The 22,749-nt window shown below is 43.9% G+C and overlaps 1 protein-coding gene across 1 annotated transcript in view; it reads left to right on the top strand.

The window, feature by feature from the left end:
• LOC138581095 (programmed cell death 1 ligand 1-like) overlaps window positions 1–19,391 on the top strand; it is a 50,923-nt gene extending 31,532 nt beyond the window's left edge. Inside the window, exons 2-3 of the mRNA XM_069652172.1 lie at window positions 665–997; window positions 17,903–19,391. Coding sequence (XP_069508273.1) covers window positions 665–997; window positions 17,903–18,099 — 530 coding nt within the window. The 3' untranslated portion in view covers window positions 18,100–19,391. The remainder of the gene's footprint in view (window positions 1–664; window positions 998–17,902) is intronic.
• Window positions 19,392–22,749: the final 3,358 nt, after the last annotated feature.

Below are 22,749 nucleotides of genomic sequence, written 5' to 3' on the forward strand. Positions count from 1 at the left end.
CGAGTGAAAAATTGTTATCTTGTGCTTAATTCTCCTCTTTCAAGTCTGGATGCTGTTGTGTTGTCTTCTGTTCACCCCATCCTGTTGGCACTGGAATCAGTGGCTCATTGTGTTGTTCCTTATTTTACTCTCCAAAAGGTGATGTTGTAGACTCTGATTGACAATATTTAGCTTCCTTCTTCTGCCGTTAGATCTCTGAAATGTTTGTGGTGGTGGGTCTCCTCATTCTCTGTTGGAGCTCTGGACTATGAGCATCAATCATGTGCCACTTTGACCTGCTCCGACTAAAGCACTTGATTCTTGATGTCATTATGATGTCTTGAGATGTTCTTCCATTAGAGCTCTGGGCTAAGGGATTTGCAGTGTTGTAATGTGCTGAGCTCCTCTGTTTTGGAGCTGTGTATTGTGAGTGTCTTTATGCCATTGGAGCTCTAGACTCTTGTTTTGTTTTCATATCTTTGTAGTAGACTGTTGGATTCTGCATTTCTTTAGGTTGTCATGTGTTGATCTGGTCCTCATGTGGGAATTCTGGATTACAAATATCAGTGCGTTGTCTTGAGTTGATCGCCTGTTGGCGTTCTGGGCATTGTTTGTGAGTGTGTTATTTTAATGTTCTTTTGGAGCACTCTGCTCTTAACTTTATCATCCTGATCATGTCTTCCAGGTACCAAGATTGATGTGACCGCCGTACCCTCGGCTGTGACAGTGAAACCTGGGGAGGATGTGCTGTTAAGCTGCATATTGACAGTGGAAAACCAGCAGATCGACATGAAGCAGCTGATGGTTCAGTGGTTTCACCGTGGGAAGCAGATTGCAGAGTATGACAACACCGTCACAGTAGAAAGGCCCGAGTATAGCCTGTCCGCCAAGGAGCTGATGAAAGGCAACGTCTCCCTATTCATTTCCAAAGTCAAAGTCGAGGATTCGGGCAACTATCGCTGCTACGTATACTACCAGCATGACTTCAGAATAAAGCAGATTGTTTTGGCTGTGCAAGGTAAGGTAATGCCTGGCTACTATGCTCAAACCAATACATTAAAGGTCACTTCATATCTCCTCTACCAGGGCATCCTCTACTGACCCTCACACCAATTTCTAGATGAAGACACACTTAGCCCAAAATGTTCGGACAGCCCCATTCTGCAATGCCCATAACCACTCAATGCTTGTCGAAGTAACAGGTTGACAACTTACAGAAGGCCATCCAATGGTGCAAGTTATGGGCTCCTGAAAAATCCAAAGTTAGCCAAGTCAGAGAGGGCCCATCTCAATGGAAAGAAGCACCTGCCCCCTTTCTGCATGTTAGCTGCCACTGCCATGACAGCTGGCCCTCATCCTGCTTTCTTGCACAATTCTCCCATTAATGCAAACAGAAGCATCCACTGAATGCCAGCCAACCACTCTGGTAGTGTTTTCCCTGAATATCAGCCCATGCTGCCACATGGTGTCCAAGGCCCCTCTTTTCAGCATGCCAGCAAGCTACCATTGTGGTTTGCTTAAGGTCACCCATTCATGCGAACCAGCCCCACACCATCCATGTTAGTACCCCCCTCTGCTGCATGAATATACACAAGTCCGCCCATTAGCCTGTACATTCCAATGGATTTTATCCAGGCCCAAATAATGTTAAGAGGCTCCTCCTGCTGCATTTCTGCAATGTCCTTCCCTATATAGCAGCAGTCTCATCTACATGTCAATATGAACCTCTCTTAAATGTCAACATGCACATCATTCTGTTGGCATGGTCAGGCTGTGAGAAGAATAGAACTGGGCACTTAAAAAGGGCATTACATTTCAGATCATTTGAAACAAACTGGGCAGTGATTAGGTATACATTTTTTGAGAAATGTGTACAAATGCTGCATATTGAAGACAATACATTCATTGACATTGTCCAAAACTACCAGCTGCCCAGTATACAAAGTCATTTAACTGTCCTGCATAGTGGCACAAACTCGCTGGCCTTTTGGGTCGGCTTCCTATGCTTTAACTTGATTGTGGCAATAGGATATGGTCTGGAATTATCCAAAACCAGTGCAGACCATACTCCTGTGACTTTCAAATGGGAGGATAGGGACAACTACAGAGATATCAAGTAAAGCTGTCCCAGGCCAAGTGTGAGATGTTCAGCCAGTGCTGTTATAGCATCTCTTCACTTTGCAGTCTAGTACTTATAGCAATACATATATAGTGGGAATATAAAACTATATGTTCAGTACAAGTAACGATAAAATGAGCTTAAAAATCAGAATTTGAAAACCATCTCAGACCTGACAGGGGACAATTTAAGAACTTAGCTTCAGATTAACACTGAAAAGAACATGTTGAATAAATAGGCAGCAGCCTCACCCTCAATGGGATTGTCCTGAGTCTAGGTGGTGGGGACAGAGAAGTGGCTACACAGGAAAGCAAGAGACTGTACTTGGACCAATGGCATCCTGGTAGATTGTAGGGTTGCAGAGTTGTGGAGAATATGCACGAGTGCAGGATAGAAAGATGAATGCTGCAGTGGAAGAGAGTATGTGGCAGCAATGAGATTACTTTCAAAAGGTCTCACACGGCGAGAGAGTGTCTACATGGGAAATCAATTCATGGGCATCAGATTGAGATTCCTGGGACACAGACACTGATGGGTAAATACAGCAGGTAAAGAGACTTTCAGAACGTGTAGAGACTGCTAAGGTAGCAAAGACAGCCTGAATGCATACACCTGCAGTCATTTTAACTGGTCTATCTTGGAAACAAAGTGATGGCAATCTACATATGAATGCAGTATGGATGCATGAAGGACTTTATCAATACTTGAGATTCAGATGTAAGAGGTGGGTAAGAATAATGTGGGTGTCACAAAGCAAAGTGGTATCGAACAACTAGGTCGGCAGTTGAGGGTTGATTAAACATGCTCTATCAGAATGATCACAGTTGTTTGGGTCAATGGAAATCATTCCTTTAAACAAAACAGATGGCCTCTCTTCATGTGATGGAATAAAGGGCACTTTAACAGATCCACAACCTGTCACTCAGAGTCTGTATGACTGTCTCTGGGGGGATATGATCACCTCCCTAGTTATTCACTGGAGTCATGGTTGGTCCCCAACCACAAGGTCAAAGTAGGGTGGGATAATTTGGCAACACTAAGCTGTTGCTAATCAGGAGTGATCTCCCTGGCTTTAACAGCTGATTTCAAGGCACAATGCAAGCTCCTCGAAATGAGGGTGCTTGGTCTCCAGTCTGCCAGCTACCTCGCCCTTCAAGCCCTCCTACTCCTGCCAATCACCTGTACCTCATTGCTGCTTTGCCTCATGCTCATTCTTCCACCTTTCCTAAGCTCAACATTTCAGACCAGGGGTGCACCTCAAGAACCTGGCCTGCATCTTAAACTTTCCTGGGCAGACCAACTTCCTTCTTCCTCTTGATGTTACTGTTCTCTCTACTTTCCTCCTTCTTTATGCGCTTAACCTCCTCCTACCCATTATTATTACTATGGTGTTTACTGAGTGCGGACCTAGCTTTGTGAAGAAATGGAGCGCTTTATAGAGGTATACAACATTACAGTTGCATAACAGAGCGCTTTTCAGTGGTAACAACAGAACAGATATACAGTGGAGGTAGGGTACAGAGGGGGACAGAGGAGGGGTATAGCTGAACCAGGTGGCGGGGAGTGTGAGGCAGAAACCTGTGCAGTTTCCTTAGGGACCACTGCAAAAAGTTTAAGGCTACAGGTGTTGGCAGTAAACCCAATTGGTAGCAGTCTGTACCACCCAGATTTACCTGGTAGCTGTGGCTGAGCAGTCAGACTTCTCTCAAGAAGAGTTAGGCAGTATATAGAGTATACACATTAGGTACAAAAATACAGTAGCACAAGCAAACACTGACCAGAGCTTGGGTATAAAAGTAGATAATTATTTATTTAAAAACACACTTGTACAAATACACTGGCACTAATATGTCAAGCAAGTTCAAACACAGTCACTAGAAATATATACACCTCCCTGATTAATTATTCAACAAGTCTTAGGAAAAGAACACCACTTATTATCAATACAGAGGTGAGCGCTTAACCAAGATGGCACTCCAATAATTATTTAAAAAGGGAGGGAAAAGGCAGAATTAGGAAAGCACACAATACCAACACTTTGAAAAGAACCACAGCAAGTCCAGAAAGGCAGAGTCTACTGTAGAGGAAAAACGTTCATAGGCCAGGCCCACTCTTGGAGAGAGCAAGGCGGAATGTGCCCAAGATCACACAGTTGAAGTACACTTTAAAAGTCTTTGCAGATAGTTCAAAAAGGAGTTGGATCAGTTCAGAAAAGTTAGTTAACAGGTCCCAGGTCACCCCAGCATAGAGAGTCAAGGATTTACAGGACACCTTCAACAGTCTGTTGCAAGGGAGACCAGGCGGGACACAGTACCTGAAATGGTGAGAAAGCTCCAGCGCGGGCGGTTGTTCCTGGCAGCGGGTGCAAGTCGGTGTTTCGTCCAGGGGAAGAGAAGATCTCGACGTGGAGGAAAGCTGGAGGTCGTTGCACTGCCAGGGAAGAAACCAGCCGCGGAGTTTCTCGGTTAAAAGGTACTACCCTTTTATTCACGGTAGTGGCGAAGCGTGGCTATCCGGCCGCCGGGGTGCTTGGCACGGGCGATTCGACCACGAGATGATCCAGGAAGGTGAAAAGAGAGCGAACTGGTTAACCCCACCAGTTCAAAGGAAGAAGACTCTCCAGGAAGAAGATCTTCTCTGTCGTTGGGAAGTGGTGAGTCGGTTCAGCAGGACTCCACCGGTGGTGTCGTCGTTGTAGGTCGGCTCAGCTTCTCCCTCTTCGGATTCTTTAGGTCCTGTGGTGACTTCTGAAGTTCCAGTAAGAAAAACAAAGTTCCTATTATCAATAGGAACTCCCGTCCCCTGCACACCAATTGGTATTGGAAATAAATTCCAAACAATATTTAGACAATTTAAATGATTCGAACTAATTATATCTCTATATAAACAAATACAGTTATGATGACATTTTTTAGAGAATGAAGAGTGTTTTCAGTTATATATTTTAGAATATTTTAATTCTGTAAATGAAATTAAAAGTCAAGTAATAATAGTTCACTTCACTGGCTAGGATTGACTTAAATGAGCTCTACGCGTTTCGAGAGTAGATCTCTCTTCTTCAAGAGCAATCAACAATGTTTTTAACAAATTATTTTCAACAACAATTTTCTAAACAGATATTAATGTGTTTACATCAATTCGAATAAGTGTCTATTGTACACTTTGTATTTAGTTCAAGTACAATTGCATTTTCAAACAAAATATTTTGTGTATCCTCAAAGAAGATCAATTGGTTGTGGGATTATGGGAACATCATCTTGTATCGCTGTTCTTCGAAATTCTGTTGACAATATTAACATGTAATATTAGTATTTAGTTGATCAATGCTGATTCTGGTATTCAATCGGTTAAAATATTGGAATACCTGTGCACTGTTGCGGTATGTATTCAAGGGTCTTTGATGTTCATACGTCCTGTCGTTTTAGACAATCATGCCCTATAGAAGTAAGGATATTATGAGTGTATGTCGCTCAATCATTTTCTAATTTGTCAAGTCAAAATATATTAAATACACTCACTTGTTCCCGATTTACTTCTAGTACATGCAGCCAATGTTCTATCCGTGTCTATGGTGGTTCAGCCTTGAGTTTAGCGTCTTATCTTTCTAAATCTTATCTTATACTCCTCCGCCTGAAGTCTGAAGTCCGAAAAGGGGTGGCGATTTCTCGAACCTTCTGCCAACGCACTTGCGCATTGATGAGCAGCCGTTGGTTGCCAGCTGGGTCAACCGACAGTACCCTCAAGGCGCAGAGTGCCTCCCTCCTCTAAAAACAAGCACCACGAAAAACAGTCCCATAGCTCATAACAAGACATAACAAAGTTAGCTTTCCCAGCAGAAATGTCCTTGACTCCATACCAGGTTTGGAAAGCATGTTTTCTTCAGCACAGTGAATCTAACACTCAGCAAAATGTGTGCAGCTTTTCACTACGGCATGAAGTAAATATCCATCATGGCTCAGAACGCTCCCAAAATGCACTGCGCACCAGCGCCATTTTAGTTCAAGCATAAGACATGGTTCTACCCCTTGCAGGTCTGGTGAGCTCCTGTAACCTTTTACTAGGAGGTCTGGGGGTGTGTGACACTACTCCAAGAGTCTTCACGTCATTTCCCCACAGAACCCTTCCTGGTACCTCACTTTGTATGCTGACAGGTATCTTCACAGTCATGTCATTACACTGGATGAGAACTGGTAATTGGGGAAGCATCTGCACAGGCCCTCCAGCTAACTTGGTGAGGCGTTTGGGTGCCTTAGCAACATCCTCTGCCTGAAAAAATGATTTATCCACCACAGTTATGCAGGCCCCAGTGTCCCTAATGGCAGGGGTCTCCTGACCATTCACCTGGACACTGTCCTTATAATACTCTTTAGTATTATCTGGGATAGAATGATATACATCTAAATTCTCTTGTTCCCACAACCCCAGAGACACTAAAGAAACACTGGCTGAGACTCCTATGGGATCATCAGCCAGTAGTAGAAAGTTTCCACTGGCCATCTGTACTTCCTCCTCTGGAGCGAAGGCTAAGGAGACAGTGTGGACCCCTGAAGGTTTACCCTTACATCTGGGATCCCCTTTCACATGTCAGGCGAGCTACAAACATAGCATTTACCAAATGCTTTTTGAAATGGTGGCTTGCTCTGACCTCCTTCTGGTTTGGCACCAGAAGGTACACTAGCCTGATTCGGTTTCCCTTGTGGTTTACGCTTATTGTTTTGTTTGGGGCCCTCTTTGGGATTGGAATTATTAGAATTCTCTTTGGAGTCCTTTTTAGGCTGTTTCCCCCCATCCTTTTTCTGAGTTGCCCCAGAGTCCTTGTGAGTAGCCCTGTTGGCAACCCACAAGTCAGTAGCCTTAGCTAGTCTTCTGGAATCTAATTTCTTTGAATCAGCCAAGTGCTGTCTGAGTGAGTTCAGGAGAGCAGGCATCATAAATTGACTCCAAAATCATCACAAGATTCTTCATTCCCTCATAAGTGGTCACCTTGTAACCCTTAATCCATCCCTTTAAGTTCTTCAAACTTCCACTCACCCAGGTAGCCCAAGGGGTACCATCATGTTTTTTGAGGGTCCTAAACCTCTTAAGGTACTGGGAAGGGGTCTTCCCAAATCTAGCTATCAAAACTAGCTTCACACATTCATAATCCTTCTTATCCACCTCCCCCAACTCCATTACCACATCAGATGCAACAGGGGGGATCCTAGAGAACAACCAGGGAAGTAACTCATTCCCTGAGATGTCCTGGAGCCCATGATTATACTCAAACATAGCCAACCAATCCAACACATCCAACTTAGGCTCATACATACCCACAATCTCTTTAGGCATCCAGGGTCTTTTGGGACTGGAACTCCTAGAGGATCCGGAGAGAGAAGCACTTTCCACGGACCGTTTTTTCATTTCTAGTTCATGGTTAAGCTCTATCTCTCTGCGCCTTAGTTCGGATTGCTCATGTTTGAGCTGCAGTTCTCTGTGTCTTAGTTCAGATTGGGCAGTTAGTTTCTTGAATTCTAATTCAAGCTTCATTTTTTCTAGTTCAAGACATTGAGGACTAAAGTTGGGACCTGGTAAAGGTCCACTAGGTACAACTGGTAGAGCAGACAGAGGCCTAGGGGAGACAGTCACAGCAGCCTCACCCTCCTCTTCTGACTCTTCCTCAGGATTATCAATACTTTGTTCAATATCAATATCATTACTGTTATCTACATTTCCTGGGAGAGTGGGTTCCTCTGAACCATCACAAAGACTTTGGTTTGCTAACAATCTTTTTATTAGCTCCATTTTCTTGCCTTTAGTCAGGAGATTCTTATGCTTACAGAGAACTCTTAAACAATCAGCAGTTTTTGTAGCAAGGGGCTCTTGACTATAACTTTCCATAGCTGACAGGTTAGAAAATAAACTTTTTAGTGCTAAGCTTTGTGGTTAGTTGCACTAAGGTATCTATAAGCACACTAAAATGTATACTCAATACAAATCCCACCGCAGTACACCAGTGTTAGGCAGAAACCTGTGCAGTTCCCTTAAGGACCACTGCAAAAAGTTTAAGACTACAGGTGTTGGCAGTAAATCCAATTGGTAGCAGTCTGTACCACCCAGATTTACCTGGTAGCTGTGGCTGAGCAGTCAGATTTCTCTCAAGAAGAGTTAGGCAGTATATAGAGTGTACACATTAGGTACAAAAATACAGTAGCACAAGAAAACACTGACCAGAGCTTGGGTATAAAAGTAGATAATTATTTATTTAAAAACACAGTTGTAAAAATACACTGGCGCTAATATGTCAAGCAAGTTCAAACACAGTCACTAGAAATATATACACCTCCCTGATTAATTATTCAACAAGTCTTAGGAAAAGAACACCACTTATTATCAATACAGAGGTGAGCGCTTAACCAAGATGGCACTCCAATAATTATTTAAAAAGGGAGGGAAAAGGCAGAATTAGGAAAGCACACAATGCCAACACTTTTAAAAGAACCACAGCAAGTCCAAAAAGGCAGAGTCTACTGTAGAGCAAAAAGCTCATAGGCCAGGCCGACTCTTGGAGAGAGCAAGGCGGAATGTGCCCAAGATCACACAGTTGAAGTACACTTTAAAAGTCTTTGCAGATAGTTCAAAAAGGAGTTGGATCAGTTCAGAAAAGTTAGTTAACAGGTTCCTGGTCACCCCAGGATAGAGAGTCAAGGATTTACGGGACACCTTGAACAGTCTGTTGCAAGGGAGACCAGCCGGGACACAGTACTTGAAATGGTGAGAAAGCTCCAGCGGGGGCAGTTGTTCCTGGCAGCGGGTGCAAGTCGGTGCTTCGTCCAGGGGAAGTAAAGATCTCGACGTGGAGGAAAGCTGGAGGTCGTTGCACTGCCAGGGATGAAACTTCCGCGGAGTTTCCCGGTTAAAAGCTACTACCCTTTTATTTGCTTTAGTGGTGAAGCGTGGCTATCCGGCCGCCGGGTGCTTGGCACAGGCGATTGGACCATGAGACGATCCAGGAAGGCGAAAAGAGGGCGAACTGGTTAACCCCACCAGTTCAAAGGAAGAAGACTCTCCAGGAAGAAGATCTTCTCTGTCGTTGGGAAGTGGTGAGTCGGTTCAGCAGGGCTCCACTGGTGGTGTCATCGTTGCAGGTCGGCTCAGCTTCTCCCTCTTCGGATTCTTTAGGTCCTGTGGCAACTTCTGAAGTTCCAGTCCCCAAAGCCCTGCTTTTATGCAGAAAACCCACATTCATCAGTCCTAGCTGTCACTCAAACATGCTAAGTGGTGAGCCGGGCGGCTCACCACTGGGCCAATCACACAAGAGTGCGACTTGAGTTGCCGAGGCAACTCAGTCCAGGGTGCCTATTCCCCCCCCCTCCCACACATCCTGTAGACCCAGACAGAACGGCACCACTTTTGGAAGCTTCCTTGCAGAAGCCCGCCAAAAGTGGAACAAAGGGCTCGACTTGGGTTGGAGTTATAGAGGCAAACACAAACGCCATTTTAGAACTGAGTCCTGGCAAAAAGACCCAACCGGGGAATAAATATTAATTAAATAACCCAGCGGTATCTTTAACATTGCACTAAAAAAGTGGTGCGTTTAAAATGAATGGGAAAATCCCATAGGAAATATTCCGGTGGAATATTTCATGTGGTAACCACTGCCACCAGCCAGAAACTTGACGAGGGGGGACTGCACAGTGCCCCCTCGAAAAACAGACCCAGGGGCAATCTAATTACCCCTACCAGTACTTCCACAATATGATGGTTTGTACTGGTTCTGTTCACAATTTAAGACTAGTAAAGTCAATGGTGACTTTACATGCCCTGGGAGACAGGAGTCAGTCCCAGGGTATGGAGTCTATGTTTGGGGGTCACTATGACACCCCTGTGTTACTGCACTGAGGGTGCTGTGTAACACACATACCAAAAACACATGAAGCCCTATGGAGTAAAAGACCCCATAGCCCATAAAACAAATTACAAAGTCAAAGGAAATTCTCAAATCATGCCTAAGAGTGGGAGAAAAAAGAGTCTCACTCTTAGAAGGAGAAAAAAATAAACCCCAAAAATCCAGCAAAGCTGCTGGGGGACTCACTAGGTTTGGGAAATTAGCCTATACAGAGAATTCTCCCTAACAGGGAGGAGAGGGGGGGCAGCGTCTACAGAGTCAGGTGGCCCGAGGGGCAACGTGATGGCCTAGTTGTTGAAGAGAAGAGACTCCTTGAAGAGGTGGGTCTTGAGTTCTTTTCTGAATTGTAGGAGCGTGAGGGTGAGTCTGATGCTGATGGGAGGAGGTTTCATAGTCTTGGGGCGTAGGCAGAGAAGGCTTGTTTTCTGGTCCTTTCCTTTTTGCAGCGGCGGATTTCAAGTTTGCACGTGTCCTGGCTTCCGGTGGTGCGCTGTCCACCGGAGATGCAGAATTTAGGCCAGGTCTGTATATCTCGGTATTCTGTGTTTTTGGTGAGGAGTAGGAATTTGGTCTTGGAGGGGTTGAGCTTCAAGCATGCACTGGACATCCAAGTCATACTCAGTCTTCTTAACATGCCTCTACCATCATTCCAATGGCAATTCACTTCCTCTTCTATTTCCAAGATATCTCCTGCAACCCCTTGATAGCAACTTGCCTCCTCTTTGATAACGCCTCAGACCGTGTGATAACAATCTACCTCCTTCTTTCACCCCTTGATAGCTCCCTCATACATCCCATGACAATTCACCTCCTCCTTCCTCCAACTATCCTCTCTCCTCCACTATCCCACTCCTATCTACCTCTCCCTTCCACACTCCACTGCTCCTGTCTCCAACTACCCTTTCTTCAACTCTCCTCCTTATGCCTCTCTCCTCCTGTCCAGGCCTTCACCAAACTCGCCTCTGCTCTGACCCCAAACTACCACATTCTCCCTTCCTGAGTGTTCCTTATTATATGGCTGGATCCACTCCCCAGAGTCAGGCCAAAATCCAGGATCTGCACGTGTGTATTCTTATTGCTACAGTCACAGGATTGGTTTCAATGTAGTGGCCTGATGATTTGTTGAGGTGGGTTCTCCCATGGGAGGGCCACATTATGTAAACTGGACTTCAAAAGGCTGACTATCATCTTGCGTTTATTATGAGACTAGCACCTGTGTGCAGGAGCGGCTGTCTGGACATCTGCCAGAGGAGCTGCTGGTCGCATAGCTCCTCGCTCGCCCTGTTCTCCTTCTCTGAATGTTACCTGACCCACTCTGCACGAGAACAATGTTGGTGATCCCAAACAAAGTTTTCTCACACATTGTGACACATCCAATGTAAAGGGAGCAGTGACAAGCCCACAACGATTGTTTGAAAGGATCATCTGCCTCCTGAATTTTAATAACATGTCTAGAGAGACTGTGTACTTAATCTTTTTGGAGAACAGGGAGTGGCACAGAAAACAAGTGGCCACCCTCTTCTGCTGGTGATCACATGGTGGAGGTAGCTAGGGGATACTCCCCAATTCTGCAATAGGCCCAAAATCACATGGCTTGTGGCAGCATCCCGTCCCCCTTGGCCACCACATCATCTGCCATCAGGCAATCTAGCTCGATGGTGGCATAATGTCCTTCTCATGGCAAGAGCTTTCTACTAATAAACAGGATAGGATAGACTTTTAATTCTTTATCTGTGAAATTACTGCCCCAAGACACACTGTGGAGGCGTCCATTTGTGAAATAAAGGGGCAGTGGAAATCTGGAATGATCAGAGGTGGTCTATGGCACAGGGAGCTCTTCAACCACCTGAAAGCATATTGTGTACTTTCAGACCAGGCTATATGGTGAACAATGAGCCTTTTAGTGGGTTGCTCTGAGGTCCGGTAGTAGTTGAGTAATTTGGAATGAATCTGAAGTAATATCCCACCAAACTGAAAAATGATTGCACTTCCTTCTTAGTTTTGGGTGAAGGGAATTTTTGAACAGCCTACACCATGGCATTCTGTGGCTTCACTGAAGTCAGAGAAACATAAAACTTCCTTGGGTTTCATTTCACTCCTGCCTTATGGAGACTCTGGGTGACTGAGTACATATGACATGTTATTTTTAATGGTTTTCCAGTAGTCAGCTTCCCGGGCCTGTTAACTAAGATCACTCAATACTTTAGCAATTTGATGGGGTCCATGACTTGGGCAGCAATTTGTTTTCTGAACTTGATCACACTATGAGGATATGGTCACCATCCTTGAAGCTTCCTAGTTGGGCCTGCCAATCATACAAATGCTTCTGCTTTTCTTGGCTCCTCCACAAATGCTGGCGAGTGAGGTTCTTGATTAGTCAAGTCTTCCCCTGAGTGGGCTGCACAATTTGGGTTGTCTTTTGCCCACTCTCGTCCAGGTTCTCCTAGTCCTTTCTTGGTTTGTCTAAGTCTCCACATAGCTTCCTGCCATGTACCCATTCAATGGAGGAAAACTAGTGGATGCTTGTCGAGCCTTTCTCATTTTGAAAAGGACTCATGCTTACTGCTCATCCCAGTTCTTAGCGTCTTCCCTGAGCAGTTTTCGTAAATATTTGTTAATGGTTTGGCAGAATCGTTCCAGCAAGCCATTCATCTGAGGTCTGTATATGGAGGTGCAGAGGCTCTCTAATTGTAACAGGTTCTATAACTCACTCATCCACTTTGTCTTAAAGCTGGTCCCCTGATCGATTATTCTATAATATGTTGAGTATTTCTTTTCAAACCCCAACTGCCTACTGTAGGGAACAAGGATGATATGAATCAAGTTATTCCTCAGCAAGATGTCATTTGGGTACTGAGAAACATAATCTACAATGACTAGAATATATTGATTTTAAGCTTCGAAGAGGCTTGGAAGACCTATAGTATCCATCCCTGTTTGTTGCAGTTGCACTTCTAGCAGATGGAACACTCAGCACAATATTTCTCAATGTTTATACATTTCTAACTCGAAGAACCTGAAGTCTGCTGATAGGTGGCAATGTATGAGATTTAAAACATCCTTTTGAAACAGTGATGGTACTAATGGTTGGTACAGAGACTGAATATTTCCCTTAATATTAGTCATGACCTGATACAACAAGAACTCCTGTGCCTGCCCTCTTCTGCAGAAATGGTCTTCTCAATGGAAACCTGCAAAAACAGATCATTCCATTTGGCTGTGGTAAAGTCTGTACATATTGGTAAAGTGTTTTGCGTTCCAGGGACAAAATAGTGGAGTCCTCCCTGTGCGCTGATGGACTCTGTCTCTAAGCCAGATCCGGTCCCTTTTCTGGACTGGTAAAAAAGACCACGGGCAAATGTAGGGGAAGACCGGATGGCCGAAACCACTTCTCACTCCGAACCAAAGGGCACATTCTTCAACTTCCTTTGGTTGGAATGGTAGGTGGGTGAACCATGCATATTTGCTGTGCTATGGAGTAGCCCTCCTGGACAATGAACAGCTCTGGTCCATGATTGAACAAGAGTAACTTTCCTGCTCCTTGGTAGTTCCAGTCTAGCACTTCAGCCCCAACATCTATCCCATATTTAATAGCCACCTCTGTCATGGAGCAAATCTGCCTATAAGTACCCTCAGAAAAATCCATCTTTATCATTTATTTTATTTATTTATTGTATTTTATTTATTCGATTGAGCATTTGTAAGGCACTGTATACAACATAATTGTGTTGCAAAGCGCTAATCATCATCATCATTAATGTTTATTTGGATACAATTAATCCATAAATCATTTTACAATATAACAGACTACATAATCATATATAACACCGAAATTCATGAATGCAAACGAAGATACAATCGGCAATAATACAAAATACAATTATACTACTGGTAAGCAGAACAAATAAACAACTAAAAACAGTACCAGCATACCCGTGCAAATATTGCCTGAAATTCTAATAATTGGTTTCACCTTGGCTATTCTTGCCTCAAATACAAACACAGATTTAAACCACAAAGATACCAAGTGCAATTGTACGGACATATCTTAAAAAAGGAGTTTTTGGTGAGCAGGACAAATGAACAAATAAAGACAGTACCAACGTATGTGTGCAAATATTATCTAAAGTGCTAATAGTTTAGTTTTCCCAGACCATGCTTGCCTCAAATACATCAAGCGAGTCCAGCCCACCTTCGAAGAATCTACTCACACTAGGTAGAATAAAGCTGGATGACACTGAGCAAAACTAGCCTCTTTTAGCAGGGGTATCAATGTATCAATGTACGCCTCCTAATCCATGTATAACCTGAACAAAAAAAATGCCTTACGTGTTCTACCGAGGCTCAGCAAAGTTGATAATAAGAATCGGCCAGAATACCTGACCAGAGCGAGGTCTGTGATCTAAGTCGGAGACATTTGAACCTTGCCTTCGATATAAATATTCTTTGGTTCGGGTTATTAGCCCAGGTCAGGTATTTCTGTGTGAGCTTTACTGAGATTATTGCGTGCTTCTGATTGAAAGATTTTAGTAGCTCTCGTGATTCCTTGTTCTCCTACTATTGAACCCGTGCCATATTCTTAAAGTGAGTGGCTATATTTTTCTCCATAGTCACCGGCTTTCCATCTTTATGTGGCTATTGTAAGGAACTCATGTTGACAACGGTAAGACAGACACAAGTGATCACAGTTCAAGGGTGTTTATTGAACTGTATGTAGGGTGGAAAGATGCCTACTCTAAAACTAAATCTAAAATAGGAACAAGTGTCAACCATGAAATGAAAAATAAAGCAGTCCTTGTGATGTCGTGCCAGATAATAAAAGCCTAAACTAAGAAACCTATTGCCAAACCTCACAACTAATACAAAAAGGGTGTGGGATCGTTTTTAAGAAAAGAAAGGAGTGTTCATAAATAATATGTCAGGATGCGGTAGCTTGGAACTCCCTTCCCCACGTTTGAAGCACAGGAAAGATGGGAGCTTGGAGCACAGCACACACTCGAGCCTTCCCAACATAAGTTAACAGTTCCAATGGCAGCAATCAGGACCGGTGATGGCCAAGTTTAGTTTCTTCTTGAAAACCGGTTGCTACTCACAAAACAAACAAACACAAAGTTTTCTTTGCAGTTCACGTCGCATGATGATTTTACCCCCGGCTACTCCTCTTCTGGGGCTGACCCTTCAAATCTTTTCCTCTTCTTAATGGGTTTTGGGTGAACTTCATCCCTGGATCTCCCTCGTTCAGGCTCGGACCCGTCTCGACTGTTAGCCTCCCTCTGCGGGGTTCCTTATGGCTTTCAACAAGTTTTCCTGCTATTGTTCTCACCAAAAAAAGTCTGTTCAACAGTTTGCTGTAAACCTCCCTTGCTCATTTTCACGTGATTGCTTTACGTATTTTCGAGGTGTTAGCCTTCCACCTCTGGATCTCCCTCTGCTGAGCTTGGATTCTCTATGACAAGAGGGACAACGTACTTCTCCTGTCCGACGGTGCCTCTTGGTTTCTCTCCCGGTAGGGCTCGGATTCCTAACAACCAATGGGACAGTGTACTTCTCTTGTCCAACCTCACCATCTCAATGTCTTCTTAAACAGTTCATAGTGGACATTCCTTGCCTTTGTCAACACACTGTTACTCTGGACTTTAGACTTTGCCCCTCTTCATTAGCACCCCTCTTCTGGGTTCACTCTCGCCAACTTCACTTCACTTTCACTTGTAATGTTCATGGAATTCACTTTCCCCTTTTTACTTTCACGATGCGGGATTCACTTCCCTTACTTCCTCACGTTTGTAGATCAAAGTCTTTCGATTGTACGAAGATTTTACTAGACCTCCAGTACGACCACTTTGATCTCTTCTGGTAACTTTCCTACGGCCTTCTGGTTTCTGTAGTTTTGCTGAGACGGTGATCGACCAGGGTCTCTCGGAGCGACACCCAAGTGGTGCCGGTTACCTCTGCAGCTGGTCTCCACTGGTCTCCTCTCAACACTTCTACATTTCTTTCACAGTTCATTGAAGTTAGGTTCAAACTTGCCACTTTACGTTCCTCATTCAACACAGCCTGGCTCTTATCGGTCCCCTCGACTCACTGGCTGTGATGGACCGCTTGGCTTTCTGCTTTACTGGAATCAAGGCTGGTACCACGGTAGCAGGAGTTTCCCTCGCTCCTGCTTATCAACGTCGACACGCTCTGTGTATCGTTGATATCTGTTGCAAGACACTTTTGCTATTGCCTGCGGTCTTAGGCTCTCCCCCACAAAGGTTCTGCAGGTCTGGGACAAAAAGGGCAAGGTAACTTCTCTCCTCACTACCCTCTTGCTTCCCACCGACTTTCTCCTTCTCTTGAACTGCCACGCCTGCTTAGGTGTCTCGTTGTGCTGTCTGCCGTGCTCGTAGTGTTCTCTCTTCCTCCACCTTTTATCCCTGTGGGGAAAGGAAAGGGCTGTCAGGTGTGTGTGTGTGGTTATCGCCAGTAATTACCTGACTCTACCTGACCCTTGCGTTAGGACATGTCAGGTAAACAGTTCCATCTTTAGTCCATTTTCTATCACAGTAACAAAAAATATTTGTATTGGAAAACGAGGGTGTTAGAGGTTTCGAGTGTCCTACGGGGTAGGATGGGGAAGGTTTGCGAAATGGACGAGATTGACCGGGATGCAGAACAGAACATAGGGAATCGTGGGACCGGTAGTATTCTGTCATAGGAGATTGGGGTTTCAAAAGATGACAATCAGAGGAACGGGAATGGCAGGGTTTGCTAGGAAATAACGGGGTTCGTGATATGAACAAAGGGGATTGTGGGAATCATAGTGTTTTTTCCGATCAGGTTGGGAATGCGAAAAATGATAATGAGAGGGACGGGAAGAAAAGCATGCAAGTATTTGAATGGAGACCAGTGAAACAATGATTCTGGGAGTTTTGCTTTTTGGGTGTAACCGAGTTTTGGACCTTAGAGGATTGATTACGTACGCAGGGGAATGTTAGTTCGGGGCAGGAGAGTTCTAAGGGGTGGAAGGGAGGCAGATGTAATACAGCCCATGAAAGCCTCACATATCTCTCCCTGCTCTCCTCTGGCAAGATACCGTGTCTGCCTTTGGGCATTCGCCTGAGCATAATCCCAGGCTCCCCTACCCAGGTGACCTTTTCCTGCTTGTCTGCCTTTCGTGTCGGGATAAAAGAAGGTCCTCCCTTTCTTGGCCACCTGAATAAGGGACTCTTGAGGTTTGCTAGGTGAGATACCCTAAGATATTTCACACTATGCACAGCATACATTTTCCCGGTGTAGGCCTTTTTGAGACGATCCTTGGAGTAAGAGGATATTGGACTACGGTCAAGACTTTGTTTTAAAAAACCTCAAGAACTCAGTGTATTTTTTTGCAACCGAGACTATTTGGCTTTTTCCCCCAGAGATTCCTACTGTGTTTACCAATAATTGGCTCCCTGGTTTAGGTCCCTGGGTGCCAAGGATAAAGAGAAGGGGCTGCCCAGGTATGACGTCCAAATGACACATGTATGATTAATCATTGGATTGCCCATTGGCGCATAAATTCATTTTCATTGTCTTTAAATGAAATATATTAAAACTTTCATAGAAAACCTTTAGCATCTAAATGCAATATTAGTGCCATTATGAAACCCGGTGTGAGACCTCATGCCTTATGTTATTTCTCAGGTGAAAACCATTTTAATAAGAAAGAATTCAGAAACGTATGTCCGGATTTCTATCTTGCTAGATTAGTTATAAAGCGCTACCCATCAGAAACGGTTATTAAAAATAAACAGTGATAGTCCGCAAGGATGGCACACTAATCAAATGTATAAACACCGTATTGGGAAATTACATTTTTTCAGTCACAATACACTGCCTCGCCTTCCCTTCGCCTCCCCAGAGTAGACCCATCTGACCTGCACCTCTTTCTCCAACAGGCCCGAATCCAGTGAAGGAGGAAGAGGCAGGGGAGCCTCTACCCGAGTCTGCCCCCGAAGAAGATGGCTCTCAGACCCTTAAGTGGGTGATTCAGGTGAAGAAGGCTGTGGACCACCTGCAGGAGACTTTGAACCTCATGAAGACTGATGTAGAGAAGTGTACATCTGGTCCACACTACAAGGCACCACAACCCTGAACCAAAGAGTTGGGGGGCCGCATCACCTTCTATGCTCTGCATTTTATGGCCAAATTGTGTTGCACTGATGCTTAGAATGCTCTATTTTATGCAACAAAAATACACATACATCCCACATACCCACACCTGCTTAGAAGGGTATGGACAAAGGTTTGCTGACTACAAATCATGGTAATCAAAGTTTTAGAAGAGTTTGCAATGTGTGCCTCTGTCACTGTGCAGCTTTTAGAAGGGTTTGCAATGTGTGCCTCTGTCACTGTGCTATGTCATCAATGTCTTCAATTAATATGTGTTGCAATATTCTGAGTAGTGTCACATTTAAAAAAAACACAATGGGCCTCATTACAAGTTTGCCGGTCTGGTAACTACGGTACTGGTAAGCTTGCCGGTACCGTAGTTACCGGGCCGGCAAACTACGAGTTCTGCTCGTGGGTGCCTTTGCACCCACCAGGTCTGACCTGGCGGGGGTACCGGCACCCGCGAGCAGAGCATGTCGGATGCACCGGCACCATTCACAGCAAACTTGTAATGAGGCCCACTCTGTTGAGATTGGGGAAGGGGTTGTTCTGGTGCTTAAAATAGAATTTCCCAGTTTTTAGATTCAGCTTTGTGATTCTATTTCTGATGGATGAGCAGTAATGTATACAGCCCGACAGTATTCATAGATTTATAGGAGTATTTTATAATGTTTGAATTATGTAATACAGAAAAAATATGAACTTTTGCTAATTTCCCACTTTCTTCACTACCTTCAGATAAAATCCAAGGTACTTCCTCGACACATGTCGATGACCTTCAGCACGAGTGGGCGGTATCCGAGCAGTAAATCCGCCGGGATACCATCCAACTCAAATAGCGTTACCGCAACTCGGTCCGGTGCTATTAGCGCCAGATCCTGAGTTGTGCTACAGTGGTAAGTCCCCATTTATATTGGGTCCATTGAACCCAAAGGGGCATTTTGGGCACAATTACTGCAGCGCTAGTAGCGGAAAATGGGCAGAAAGTTGGCAGATTTACCCTCAGCTCAGAGCTGGAGGCGAATCCCCAACTTTCCGCCCAACTCATAGTTGGGCAGACCAGTAATGCAGCGGTAATAGCCTTACCGACGCATTTCTCGCTCCGCCCAACTTGTGAGGAGGCCCAATGTTACTAAGGTGTGATTAACACGTTATGCAGGAACATGGAAAAGACGAGAGTCATGGACGCAGAGTGCCCAAGTACAAGAATGCAAAATATAGCTTTCAGTGATGCCTTGTAAGAATGGGTACAGTAAATTATCCACATCTATTTTTCATTTGCAATATTTCTACTTATTTCTGTGTGTTTTCGTGTAATTGTAACCACTTAAAGAAGATTTGATGTGATACTAATCATTTTTATTAAGATTATACATACACAAATTCTTATTAATGTCAAATGAGGATTGCATTGATCATACCCAGTGCCTGTTGAACCTCTTCCTTACCCTTCTTCATTCTGTCTTTCTACTTCGACTACTATTACTACCTTGTTGTCTTCATTTATATTTAATTCTGTTTCTGTTCCTGTTTCTTGTTTTCTGACCACAAATAAGCATTTGTATGTGCTGCTTTACCAGAAACTGGGCCCAATAGCTCCCATGGATTTAATAAGTCATGCATATGCATTGTCACCACTGTGTGTTTCTTATAACATACTTGATAAGTCTCCCATTAACAGGGGTGGACTGGGAAGTAAAAGAGGTCCTGGAAATAATTACTGACAACCAAAAGACGCCCTGGAAATATTTACTGAGAACCAAAAGAGGCTCTGGAAATTATTTCTGAGAACCAAAAGACGCCCTGGAAATAATTACTGAGAACCAAAAGAGGCCCTGGAAATAATTACTGAGAACCAAAAGAGGCCCTGGAAATAATTAATGAGAACCAAAAGAGGCCCTGGAAATAATTACTGAGAACCAAAATACGCCCTGGAAATAATTGCTGAGAACCAAAAGAGGCCCTGGAAATAATTACTGAGAACCGAAAGAGGCCCTGGAAATAATTACTGAGAACCAAAAGAGGACCTGAAAATAATTAATGAGAACCAAAAGAGAAATAATTACTGAGAACCAAAAGAGGCCCTGGAAATAATTACTGAGAACCAAAAGACGCCCTGGAAATATTTACTGAGAACCAAAAGAGACTCTGGAAATAATTTCTGAGAACCAAAAGACGCCCTGGAAATAATTACTGAGAACCAAAAGCGGCCCTGGAAATAATTACTGAGAACCAAAAGATGCCCTGGAAATAATTACTGAGAACCAAAAGAGGCCCTGGAAATAATTACTGAGAACCGAAAGAGGCCCTGGGAATAATTACTGAGAACCAAAAGAGGCCCTGGAAATAATTACTGAGAACCAAAAGAGGCCCTGGAAATATTTACTGAGAACCAAAAGAGGCTCTGGAAATAATTTCTGAGAACCAAAAGACGCCCTGGAAATAATTACTGAGAACCAAAAGCGGCCCTGGAAATAATTACTGAGAACCAAAAGATGCCCTGGAAATAATTACTGAGAACCAAAAGAGGCCCTGGAAATAATTACTGAGAACCGAAAGAGGCCCTGGGAATAATTACTGAGAACCAAAAGAGGCCCTGGAAATAATTACTGAGAACCAAAAGAAGCCCTGGAAATAATTTTCAAAATGGCCCCATATTACATATTTTCAGCAAGCCCAACGCTTTTCCTATGGGAAAATTTAGAAATACCACACAAAAGATGTCCTACCGGGAAATCTCCAGAGTTCCCTATAGGCCAGTTCACCCCTGCCCATTAATCCTAAAGATACAATTCTTCAACTTTTGGCCCGAACTACCAGTGACATTGCCCCGACTCGATCTATGAAATCATACATTAAGTTCCATTTTCACATGCTTCAACACACTGTTGCACAAGACACCAAAAGAGGACGTGATGAAAATAACACCTGCTCATGAAGTGCGTGATTTGAGAAGCACAGGCGTAATTGACGTCAATGAAGACAGACTGTGTGGTGGGCCTGTAAACTCTCTAAGTCTTATGGTGACGTTTTCTCACTGAACACCCGCCCTCTTCTTTCCATGAACTGTTCTTCTCATGACTCTTTCGGTATCTTTATAAGTTCCTGTTAATTTCTTATGCAATGTGCATTTGTGTCATACAGAGCGAGTGCCTATTTGCAGGAAATGGAGGCGACTCTAAGACAATGGCATCGGAGCGAAAGATTAGATCCAATCTGTATGTGTGATGGTCAAACCCAGACTGTCATCAGTTATGCTGATAAATTGGGAGCAGGACCCCAGGCTGCCTGGGGAAGTCAGGGAAACTGTACTATACATGTGGTTTGTCTTGTCTGAACACATTCCCTGGGAGCCAGGACGTGATTGGGAGAGACAAATTGACCTGGAATCCATTGGAAAGAGGGTATAACAGACGCAATGGGATTTCAAGGGGAGGATGTACAGGACCGCTTTACTTTGCCTGCAACCCTAGCTTCTATGGGCTATTGGGAAAGAGGTTGCCCAGCTATACCAAGTCTCTATGTGCACAGATGTATTTTAAGACAGAACATGATTGGACACAAAGGTGCTCTCACTTTGGCTCTTGGATGATCATGCGAAAAGTTCATGGGTGTCCTTCATAATGTTACTTGGGTCGAGGAGCGAGAAACATTCTGCCTGGGGTCAACAATTTATGCTTTAGGCTTTCGTGGGGGATTCCAGATGGGAAGGCTCATATTAACAGAGAAATCTCCCCAAAAACCAGATGGTCACTTCATTCCACACTCCCCTGTTCGGGTTTATGTTTTTCGGTCAACTGCAACTGGTCAAATTCTTTTTTTTGCCTCAATTCTTTACATAGAACCTCCTTTGGGCCATTCTCTGCAATGCCAGGGAGGTCCATGGATAACTTCTGTCTAATATGGCCTACAATTGTGGGATGGGGTCTCTGAGGGGCATGATTGGCCCATTAAGTTTCTTAGGGTTCTCTGCACGGCTACCTCCTCCAAGGAGAAGCAATACGTTGAATTATAAACTTCAAACCATTGACTGCAATTCAGTGGGCCATAGGGCCTGGGTTGATGAAGGCCTTGGTCGAAGGTCTATTTTGCAACATGGGAGAAGGTATCGTGTGATGGTTCAGGAAATGTTTTGTGTTTTTTTCAGTTCTAAACAATATAAAAGCTTACTTAAAAAGTGTGATCTTCGATGTTCAGTGCTGTACTTATTTCAAATTTCAATACAAAGTATTCATTTATGGGTGTCGATTTCAACAATGATGCTGTTCTGTGAAATCTTCTGACTTGATAGCTAATGCCTAGGCAGAGAGGGAATACCCAGTAACATACATTAAATACATGAGCTGAAATGCATAGAAAGTACTTGGAAATATTCAGTAAGTGAATGGGGTGAGAAGCACAGTATTACAGGAATCAAATTCCTGTCAAAGCGGCCCAGCTATGGAACTCCCTCCCATCATCCTTAAGGTCTGTCCAATCTTATCCACACTTCAGACTTAATTGCATTAAATGGCTCAAAGAAAATGACCTATAACTGACCAGACTAGGACTACTCACGTCTGACCCACCTGTTAATCTGCAGCTGAATGCATACCTCGTTCATTACCCCTGCTTAACCCACCTTGCTCCTTGA

This window comes from Ambystoma mexicanum, chromosome 3p, assembly GCF_040938575.1.
Source record: "Ambystoma mexicanum isolate Mex_15411 chromosome 3p, UKY_AmexF1_1, whole genome shotgun sequence".
NCBI classification, from domain to species: Eukaryota; Metazoa; Chordata; class Amphibia; order Caudata; family Ambystomatidae; genus Ambystoma; species Ambystoma mexicanum.